Below are 11,665 nucleotides of genomic sequence, written 5' to 3'. Positions count from 1 at the left end.
AATTCTTCTCAGAAACGATATGGCACAGGGAGCAAATTGAGCAAATTCACTGAAATGTAAAATCTTCGCCTACAAAAGGATACTCTGTAAATGTTTGTTTTGCCATGTAATTTCGTAAGTAATTCGCATTATGTTATGATGGAGCATATTGTGTTTTTCTTTATAGTATAATATGTACTAGGAAATGACTTCCATGTAACAAGAATTTTGCAAAAACCATGTTCTTTGTGAACAAATTATACACCATAGACTTAAAGGGGATGGCTAGTAACTGATCCATGGGAATCAGTGGGAATGCTGTGGGATGATTGTTCCAATCCTTGTGGGATTCATTTAAGAGTACATTATGTATCTATTGTTGTGTGAAAATTATTTGCTTCAGAAAGGTCGCATATTCAAGTAGTGTGCAGTTTAATGTTTCCAGGTTAGCATGCCTGTACAGTGACGGGGCGATGTGTGATGCAATTACACAACCTCTTGGTTCCTTGATTTTGTTCCAACACACTATGTCTGGACTATGTCTGGAATGAAATGAAATACTGCTTTTATGTTATATGCCTGAAACTGTTAATGCCACAATTACATTTAACTATTCATTTGATTTAAGCTTGAAAAACTTTGAGCATAATTAAAAAAAAAATGTTTTTACTGTACTGAACTTCATTTATAACTGCCATTTCATTTAAGAGAGAAAAAACTGGTGGTAATTATCTACAGGTAGTACAATAAATCACGTGTAAGTCTTTCAATGTAGTGATCCATGTGTGTTGATTTGAAATGATAATTCATTGTACCCGGCTTAGCATTCTAAACTGCTACTTTATGTGCACATTTTTTTGTTCTTTTGAGGTTTGAAATGAACTTTTGACATAGTATGATTGTTTTAATGCATTTGCCAGTTTCATATGAAATTTCATGAAAATCTCTGAATTGCAATGGTTTACTGTTATGTGCCAGTACACACCCATATACTCATGTGGAGTAGATGCAGAAAGAAAGGAGAAAAGTCGATAACAGGGATACCTACATTCATTTGCAATTTTTTTGTGGTTAAAAATTAACTCATACTTGGGACTGATGTTGCAATGAAACCATTGTGTGTTAAAACTGCCCAATACCTTTTGAGAGCAACTTTTTTTGAAGAAAAAAAAAAATCTATCTGGGCTTCTTATCATCCCTAGGTTGTTGCACACAAAGTGGGCTGGGGGAGCAAACCTGTGCTCATGCTGGGTCTTCTTTATGGAACTCACTCCCTCAATTGATTAACCCACTGTAGGCTAGTCCCAAGTATACTCGGGCAGGTGTCTATGAGAAACGTGTGTTACAGGTAAATCAGCTTGTCCTCAATGGGTAAGCAGTTTTGTTGTACATGTATTAAAAAAAATAATAATTTCAAGAAGTTCTTCTGTTTAACCGGTCTACAATACATGTAATTGATTACCATTATATTCATGATATATGTACTGTACTGTTTCACTTTGTCCGTTCTTTTGCGTGTGTAATTCATATTTTGCATGAGTTGCGCCTTCAGCACTTAATGATTGAGGATTTGGTGCCTTATTAATTCCATTATTGTTACTCTCATGACATGTGTATTAGTATTTTTCTATCATTGGTGATGGTAGCACTGTGTTTGAATGTGGAGTTATTGTGCTTAAAATCTATGAAGACTTCTTGATATGCTGTTTCTGAAAGTTTGCCCTTTGACATTTTCATGCTTTTAAATCACTCAAAAAAAAAAAAAAACCCAACAAAACAAAACAGAAAGAAAACAAAACTTGCCTGTACCCATTGCTGCCACCATGCCTGTGTACAAATTACCAATAGTTTGTTTTGCATAGAAGTAAATAGTATATTAATAACCATAAGAAAATACTAATATATGGATGCAGCATTTTACGAGGCCAAAACAGTACGCAACATGCTGAAATTACTACTACATGTACAGTAATTACTAAATTTTATGAATAGTTTGGAGCTACATGTACCCCTGTGCTGGAAAAGTTTCAGTTTATTTTTAGATTCCAATGAACAGTACCATTTCTACACTTTGATAAGACCACCCTGAGAATTATCTGTGATCAATTATTCAATAATAAAACAAGGCCTTGGACATGTTGCAAAAATGATATATGGCAGGTGAATGAATCCCTGGGTATAATGTGAAGACCACTCGCCATTTTGTTTTTCAAGCATAGTTGCCTTCTTTTTGAACATTTAACCTGGTGTCCTTTCGGGGACACATTGTCATTTACATCTGATACACAAGTGTGGTTAGCTCTTGTTGAAGTACAATTATCACACTCGTAGGTCTTACCTCTATCCAGATGCCTAATTGTCTTTGATATATTACACATGCTTCTCCACTGTTCACTTCCCAGAAGAGTTTGCAAAATGAATGATAGTGCCATTCATACATTCACCCAAAGCTCTGAGAGCCCAGGCCAAGAGATACATTATACTGGCAAATGAATACACAACAGTGACAATAAACAACTCGCAGTTTCACTATTAAAACAATTAGTCATATCAAATAGGCAGACTTTTATGAAAGTAATTGAATCTAGTTATGCATTATGAAAATTTAGAGTGCATAAAAGGTGTGACACATGTTTGCCCACAGAAAACTGATAATGCATGCACCATGACAAGAATGTGTAAGCAATGCCTATTTTGCACTTGTGTAGTCCATGCACTGAATGATAACCATGGCTTTGATGCTCACTACCTTTACGGAACTTGGGCCGTCATATATATATATATATATATATATATATGAACCATATACATGTACAAGATACTAAATATTTTTGAAATAATGCAATGCAATGTACTGTATACTATGTATTTAGACTGTAAATGTATATTCATCTCAATATGTATACATTGTACTTACTGAATATTATAAATAATAAACTTTTAATGAATACATGTGTAAGTAAAAAGGACAATTTGTTTTGTTCTACCAGATGCCCTCTGAGTAAAAATGCTTGATCTCTCTTTATGTGCATGAATAACATGTACAAAATCTGATTTGATTTTTACTTGTGTTTTACACTAAACACCGAAGGACCAGTTTCTTGCACGTTAACATCTGTTCACCATAGGATGCGTAAAATATCACATGGGTGTACATGTTTGAGATTAAACTGTCAAAACATGGTACATGTACTGCTGGGGATGATGGAGACTAGGCAAAGAAACACAGAAATGGTTAACAGCTACCATGGGCAGTTGATTTTTTAGACGGATAGCCACGGATAGTTTTACACTTTAATGCTAAAGTTATATATTTTTGGACATTAGTGCACTCCCGTTATAACAAACAGTTACACTATACATGTGTAACAAAATTTCAGATACAATGAAGTAGAATTCAGGGCCCAAAGTCACCATCACAATATCTTTATACACTTTATTTGTTGGATTTACAATGTACAGTATAACAAAATTCGTTATAATAAAAGAAAACTGCCGGTTCTGAGGACTTCATTATAACGGGTCACAGAATATCCCTTACAATGCGATGCACAGTTAAATTGTGGCAATTGAAGAGGTCACCATTTTATGGAAACATTGGGGTTTTTTGCCCTTGTTTTGTTTGTGCACAAAGAGATCGTTTCACTGAAGTATAAGTGACTTTAATCAGCTAAAAAACATGAATTCTGAGCACCGAGTCTTACTCATGTTTGTTTGTCTCAGGATCTGTTTTGTAAATAAGACACAATCTTTCACGAACTCCCAATACATTCATTCTCAACATCCAGACTGAAAATAGCACACAAAACAAAACTAGTCTCTAGCTCTAATGCAATTTTATTGAAGCCAATGGCTGAATCTTATCGAGACCAAGCAAACAAATCTTCAATTAATCATCAATAAGGAATACAGAGTTTCACAAAACTGAAGTAAGACATAAACATTGACCTTGTCCATTTACTTAATTACCTCCGCCAAGGGAGGAGGTTATGTTTTCGTTACCGTTGGTTTGTGTGTTCGTTTGTTTGGTTGGTTGTTTGTCCGTGTGCAAAATAACTCAAAGTAGTTAACGAATCTGGATGAAACTTGCTGGAAAGATTTAGAATGATACAAGTAACAGATGATTAAATTTTGGTAGTGATCCGAGAATTTTGGGGGAATTTATGAAGGATTTTTGACATTTTGGCAGGTAGGGTCAATAACCTTGGGAGTTCAGGCTGCGCCTATTGAGGTTTGCATGCGCGCACTAAAGTGCGTGCTCTAGTTTCTGCTAGGTAGGGCGAGGTGCGCCGCGCAGCTGAGGGTTTATGACGTAACAAAGGCTTCTATACACTGTATTGGGAAATCGGGCGATTTTTCAGCATGTATACCTATGGGTGGAAATCACTGATCTCTATGAAAGAGCCCAAAGAGCTTTTAAAATCTCTTTGGGAAGAGCAAAATCACCGGTGGAAAGTAGCTGCTTAGCGGAGCTCTCAGAGTGCTCTTCTAGTTTCATCTAATTTTATTTTAACCGGTTGAGGATGGGCTGATTTTGCTACAACATACATTTCCCATAGACATTTGCCCGAGTATACTCGGGACTTGTCCTCAATGGGTTAATTTTTATTATTTTTTTTAATGTCCCAAGTTAAGTTTCCCTACATTTGTGGTTTTGTGGCAAAATATTATCATAATACACGGCATAAGCAAGTTTTCTCTTACACATTGGTTAGAATATGGGCTACAAGACTAAGCAAGTTTTCTCTTACACTTTGGTTAGAATATGGGCTACAAGACCAGACTGGTTTTAGTAATGAACTCGGTTCATTTCCTGATAACAGCATGCCTTACTTGTTCCTGAATGGATTCCTTAAGCGTGTTACCTTCAATAAACCAAACACTATAGAAAATGGGTGATGAAACTATCCCTTTTTGGTTCGGCCTAAATGACCTTTAATTGTCAGCGAACAGTACTAACTATGCATACTGTGGCCTGAAGAAGTAGAAGAATGAGAAAAAGACTGAAGTGGGTATCTCATTGGGCTGGAGACTAGTTGGGGACATGTTGGCAACTCAAGCTTCCCTAGTCGCAGAGATATCTCGGCGACGTCTCCTGGAATGTAGCCGAGTCCCAGGAGAGTCACAAGAGAATCGGACACGTTCAATTTCTTTCAAGTCTCCAGCAGAGACTGGAAAGAGTGTTGCAGAAATGTCGCACAGTGACGTATCCCACTAGTAGCAGCCAAGTCACAGAGAGTAATTTCATTCACAACTTCTCCACGACTTTGCGGGGACCTATTGGCAAACTACCAGAAACATTGCTGAGACATCTCCGTGACTGAGAAGACGTCTTGGGAGACTTTGCGGTGACATCTCTGCAACTTCCGGATGGATAAATCATCACCTTATTTGTAGATGTCTCTGAAGTAGCTGTGAAGTTGCCTTTGCAGTGAGAGTGCCTTCATTTTTGTCTTTCAAGTCACAAGAATCACGGCAGTTGCGACAAAGTTTCCTCCAATGAGATATGCCCTGTATGTGACAACACAGAGGCAAAGGGGATGCATGGCATGAAAATGACCCCCTTCAACTCCCCCTACGCCATTCTTGGTACAATACTACAAATACCTAAGCTGTCACAGTGGTTTTTGGTTTTTTTTTTGAGAGAGAGAGCTTTCGATGGAGCTGGTCCAAAGTCCAGCTGTGCATGATTTTGATCTCGAGGGTGGGCTCTCCTCGCAAAAGATCCCTGTTGCATTGTACGCAAAGCCTAAAGTCTCATCAACACTGCCTGCAGTTCAAGTCACATTATCTTTCCTCTGCTGTCAGTCCAGTAGCCACCTTGGCACAAAAGAAGTATGCTTGCAATGTCTGCATATGTTTTGTAATCCAAGCACTTGAAAGATGGTGGCGAGTATTGCAGGAAAAACAGCATCAGCGCCTGAGAAAACATGCTTCCACAGCATCTCCCACCATAACTTGCTTGACCAGTCATTTAGAATCTCGGGAGCAGGCTCATTTCTTCCGGTTCTTGGAGCTGCCCGACAGAACATCCAGGAACTTTCCTCTTGTCATCTCTCTCGCTGCAAGGTTGACACAAAGAAAGGACAGTATCATATGGAATGTTGTTACTTGAATTACACGATGACTGCTTCTGCTTGTGAATAATTCACCAAATAAATGAGTACTGGGTAATAAACCAAAGGGCCTTTCACAGATGCAGTTAATGTCAATATACATGTGTTTATGCTTATAACTACATCCATCCCCTGAAGAAATAAAGGTACGTACATAAACTGGGGGGACTTTTCAATTGATTATCTTCTTGAATAATTCCAGAATTGTTCATTAAACAAATAAAAATATTTAGAAATATATAAAATATTGTATAATATATATAATATATGAAATACATAATATATTATATACTATATTATAAAAATATATTTCAATTCAACAAATACCAGAGCCGTGAAAATAATAGAAAACATGGGAATAACAGATATTGTCGAATGTTTTGAATTCTGTAAAAGTTCTGCTACGTAGGCTCTGTCAATAACGTAAGTGGTATCGCTGACACTGCTCAAGCAATCCTGCAGTTGTACCGTAATTGTGATTTTGATAAATTTTGTCAGGCCCAGTAATGGCTTGTAGTCTGAATCTCTATCCACTAGTAAATCCAGTTAAAATTCTGTGCTTCAGTGAAACGAAAACCAAACATGGATTCTGCAATTTCTGTGATCTCAGTAAAAAATGAAGAAAAAGAAAAAAGCATTTCAGTCTATCCATGGGGATCTTTGGAATTACATGTATTACAATAAAAAATGCAACAAAAAAATAACAATAGAAAAACTTCTGGCAAACAACATACCTTCATCCAATCCGAGCTGGTATGCTAGATTTTGTAGACCTTTCACTTTCTCCATCAGGTTAGCTGTTGTAAGGCTTCCCAATTCTAGCACAAGAAAATGAAATTACACAAGAACAAAATCATCACAAAACCGGATGCGTCAGAGGAATTACTAGCAATACAACACACAATTAACCTCTTCACACTGCTCTATAATATTGTGGACAGATGTACATTTGAATAACAAAAATATGTACCAGTAGGCATTGCTGAAGAGCATAAAAAGTATGTTAACTGTGGGATTGGTGCTATCATAATGTAAGATGTTCAAAATGTATTGTACCATACAGAATACAGGTAACTCCCCTTTACATTCAGTACAACAAATTTTTCAGGACTGGCAGTTTTCTTTCGTTATATCCAAATTTTGTTATTGACGAACAATAAACAACCAGCATATAAAGATATCAATTACAATTTTGGAGCCCAAATTTATAATCTGTTGTCACAAAATTTTTGTCATCGCCGTGTTTGTCATAACAGGAGTGCACTATATAGTACATTAACAAACAGCTATCTCCATAATTTCTCACAAGCACTTTCTCTTTCAATTACATTGCTGACATACAAAATGGCTCTCTTTCGAGTTCCTTTCATCATTAGGATATTTCTCATTTCTGTAACCATAATTAATAACTAACAGAGAGCCTCTTCATCTGGGCAATGATGCAAATCTCAACTGTTAGCTCAATGGAAGAGGACAAAATCCCTGTATCTGGGAAAGTTTAATTGGGACACAGTTAGCTGCTGTACATAGCAAAAACAACAAGTTTATTAAACACGTTCAGCAAAATATTGAAGAGTATGACATCATCATGCCATTATTCTCTCTTCAGAGTGCTTACCATTCAGCATGTCAATATCATTCTGTTCAAGATCGGCTTCCCATGGTGGAGAATTGGCATTATTAAAGGGCTGAAAGAAGAACAGAAGTTAATCATGATGAATGCCACATTCTTTACTAACCAGCAAATTCATTTCTCACTATTAACTGCAATTTCTACTTTTAAATGTTTTTGAGCAACATCCTCCATTTGCAAGACTGCTAGGGGGGTTTTGATCAGGATTGGACTGATTTATCGTAGCTTGAAGAGATGACTCAAATTTGATCTCATGTTACAAAACAAAATTATATTTACTATTGTAAGCAAAGAATTGGGTGCAGTACAGTAAAAGATGTGAGGTAATGACTTCGTCAAGTGTGCTAATCTGGGTATATGGTTGAGACTAAATATTAGTGTTTTGCGAAAAGCAAAAAAAAAAAAAAAATGGAAAATGGAAAATGGAAAATTGCATAATACCCTTATTTCGGGTTCAGTTTTGAATGAAGCATCTTACACATTTATTGTGACATACAATAAATGCCTCATAATAGCAAGAATTCAAAGGAATATATCACTACACATGCATCACATAATTCCCCATCAAGAAGACATGATTACACAATAGAATAACTATACTTACACTCTTGATGTCTGCAAAGTTTGAAACACCAGGAACTGAAAATTAAGATGGAAAAAGTGAAAAGTTTTTATTTGATTACTTAGACCCCGTTTAAAGTGAATGAAAAGGCCGTGCTCGGCCGCGGCCGAGGCCGGCCTTTTCTCACTGTAAATGCAAACTGGGCCAAATGCAGTATCAAATTTAGTCTGGCTTCCAGACCCTCTGCCCGTACTATTTCGCTATTCAGGATATTGACTCCCTCACCATCAAAAACTAATATAGTTTAAGGTGGTTTTGGCCTTTGCCTTTGGCAAAGGCTGCGACTTCGTCACGGGGCGGCGACTTCATTGCTGCGGAGTCCAGTTGGCAAAGGGTCTGGAAACCAGACTGTACCAAATTGCGACTGGCGCGCTCCCAATAATAGTTGTTTGTTTACAAGCAGAGCACCACTTCGACAAAATATTGAAAGGTTTGAATTAAAATCCCGGGCCGAGCCCAGCACCGTAAACGGACAAAATTGCGGGGCCGAGTACCGCAATTGAGGCCGGGCTCGGCCGCGGTTCGGCCCGGCCCTGCACTGTAAATGGGGTCTAAGTGTCCAAATATAAAAATATTATAACCAGTCAAAAAGACAAATAAAGAAAAAAGGCAATGTAAAATTCTTGCACATAGTGTTACAGTACTGTTGCAGTCCTATGTCATAATATTGAGCATTCCTAGACTTGAATGATTTTACATTGTACCTACAGAATTTTGCACAGAAAGCATACTAGTACATCTGTATTACAATTGTACTAGTACATCTGTATTACTACTTGTACTGGTATTTACAGCTATCTTGACTACCTTGTTGCAGATAAATTTAACTGCTACAGTGTATCACATAAAACAGGCCAAGAGAATGGCACTGACAAAACTGATTTGACAAAAAGAGAGTGAAATGACATACATACTAAAAGCAGAGAAAACAACACGAAACATCTAAGACTCAAGCTTTATCACATTTAGAAGCTAAACAATCACTTGGTGGATCAAGCAACCAGTTTCCATACTTACTCTGCTCTGGCCAAAGCTCTGGAGAAGTTCGGTCTAGCCTTTCAAAGCTCAGCAGCGTAGCCTCAAAGTCTGTTAAAACAGGGAATTAAAAATTTCATATTCATTCATTTCCCAACTGAAGAATGGAGAAGTATGAATGTCAATGTCATTACATAAACTAGTGTTGTACAAAAGGAGACTTTAGTATCAGTATTTTTTTTTTTCAATTGCTGGTGGCAATGCATGGCACAATGCATCATCATCACACATGCTGCAAGTGGCACACGAAGGATCTGGCCTAGCTAATACAAACACCAATGGGATACACATAAAGATTACAGACTAAAAAAAGTGTCTTCGAGACCGAGTACAAAGATATTCAGTTGACCCCCTATTAAATCCTAATATTCTAGGTTCTAGTAACGTCACTGTAGATCTAGTGACCTTTCTCAATGTCGATGGTCACGTTTCTTTTGAAACTGAAAGGCAGACAATGCCCCCCCCCCCCAGCATTAAAAAAAAAAAAAAAAAAATGTTGCGTTTCACTGGTTCAATACAGATACCCTTCATCGTTGACATGCTGGTAGAATCTACTACTATACGTGATTGAATCTAGACTCTTGTGCCAATAACAGTTGTGAGTGTGACTGGTGGTAGTCTGTTTGCTTGTTCGTTTTCCATCAAGTTTCATCCTCTACCTGTCTGCTGAAACAAGATTTCAGTTCGTTTACAACTTTCCATGTATGGTTGGACCTACATGTACTACTCATCAACCGCCTAATGTTCATTTGCTTAATAAGAATATTTAACACTGAAATTCACATAAAAACTTGACCTACGTGACTGAGAAAAGCCAGCACTATCAAATGCTGTTGTTCCCTTTTCAATTCGAAGTTTCAGTGCAAAAATATCGCCGTCGAACTTGCGTGGCCTCTTTTCAGCTCCCTGCGGTGCCACTCCTTATTTAGATCGACCGCTGATTTTGCATTGACAATGCACACAAACCGAGTTGTATTGAACACCGTGTTGTACGAAGCCGTTTAGAAACTTTCATAGACATTATATTACGATTTGGTAAATATATTCATGCGAAATTTCGTCCTTGATTCAAACCATTAATGAACAGAGAATTTTCGCGTTTTCCCACACATCCTCACCAACAGTCAAAGCCAATCCATTTTTATGTGCTCTGCGCGCAGTGAAGTGCGTTCTAAGCGTTCTGTGCGCCAATACTACGCGGTCGGTTCCAACATAAGGGTAGGCAAGGGCAGTCAATATGTAGTAGGGTAAACATACAACAGTACAATAAGAACCCACCTCCTAATGTTAGATCATGTGATGTAGATAGATGTTTCTAGTTCTACTAGTTCTAAAGTTCTATTAATGGGTGCCATTCCTTTCTTTTGCTTATCTGAGTAGGCCTAGACTCTAAAATCGTGCTTATGATACGTGTATCATTGTATGTACAAATTGACAGGGAGGTGATTTTGCCTCACCTCCCTGATATTGACTAGAATTCTAACTGTTAACGTTAGATCTATTCTAGGTTTTTTTTTTTTTTTTTTTTTTTTTTTTTTTGCTTTATCATTATGTCATAAAGTGGGGAAAAACACATCACATAATAATCAATAAATAGAAACAACACATAGCCCGACCAGCTCCAGACGCTGTGCGAGGTACAGCGAATAACAACGTTTTCAACATAAACAGGTAGAAAAGGGAGCGGAGGTGGAAGCTTTTTGAGGAAAGTAAATCTCCATTTTCGGAATACAATCAGCGCCCTCTCTGCTCTCTGTCTCTCATCACACGGTGCTCTACATCCACTCCCCAAACATCATCCGTGTTGAATGCCAAAATGGTAAATGGGTTAATTTACACGAAGTTTTACAATGAAAGTTCAACTCTGTCTAATCTCTGACATACCAACAATCACGTAAAATATGACAACTTATATCAAGGGAAATTTGTTAGCTCCTTACGATACGTATATGGTGCGAAATGAAACACGAAAGATCTACTCAAACTCAAATTTACCCGCACTGGGCGACGCCATTGCCATCTTTCTGATTCTGAAGGATATTTTGTAAGAAGGCCCCCTCTCTTGTCGACTGTCTACACACACGGTCCAGTGATCGTGAGCACAGAACTCTTACACAAGAGTTCTGTGATCGTGAGTGTACCGGCATACAATACACTGTACATAGATACTACAGTACGAGTAGGCCATATACTAGTAACTCACGGCTTTCAATTCATCAGCGGACGGCCACGGCAGCGGAGCGGCAGTAACTGGCGGCTGTCTCAGTGTTTTATACTGCC

At 37.7% G+C, this 11,665-nt stretch overlaps 1 protein-coding gene across 1 annotated transcript; it reads right to left on the bottom strand.

Annotated features, from left to right (window-relative positions):
* Window positions 1–3,798: 3,798 nt before the first annotated feature.
* LOC140228480 (protein lin-52 homolog) lies at window positions 3,799–11,456 on the bottom strand. Its single transcript, XM_072308696.1, has 6 exons — window positions 11,381–11,456; window positions 9,368–9,436; window positions 8,333–8,367; window positions 7,714–7,783; window positions 6,830–6,913; window positions 3,799–6,041 (listed from the first exon to the last, which is right to left on the bottom strand). The coding sequence occupies exons 1-6, from the start codon at window positions 11,403–11,405 to the stop codon at window positions 5,974–5,976; spliced, it is 351 nt and encodes a 116-aa protein (XP_072164797.1). The 5' UTR covers window positions 11,406–11,456; the 3' UTR covers window positions 3,799–5,973.
* Window positions 11,457–11,665: the final 209 nt, after the last annotated feature.

This window comes from Diadema setosum, chromosome 1 (genome assembly GCF_964275005.1).
Source record: "Diadema setosum chromosome 1, eeDiaSeto1, whole genome shotgun sequence".
NCBI classification, from domain to species: domain Eukaryota; kingdom Metazoa; phylum Echinodermata; class Echinoidea; order Diadematoida; family Diadematidae; genus Diadema; species Diadema setosum.
The sequence above is the reverse complement of the archived record's forward strand: the minus strand, read 5'-3'. Positions and strand labels throughout refer to the sequence as shown.

Coding starts and splice junctions, on each gene's coding strand:
- LOC140228480 (XM_072308696.1), bottom strand. CDS start 11,405: ATGGCAATGGCGTCGCCCAGTGCGG. Junction 8,368..9,367: donor AGAGCTTTGGCCAGAGCAGA/GTAAGTATGGAA, acceptor CTTAATTTTCAG/TTCCTGGTGTTTCAAACTTT. Junction 6,914..7,713: donor TGATATTGACATGCTGAATG/GTAAGCACTCTG, acceptor TTCTTGTGCTAG/AATTGGGAAGCCTTACAACA.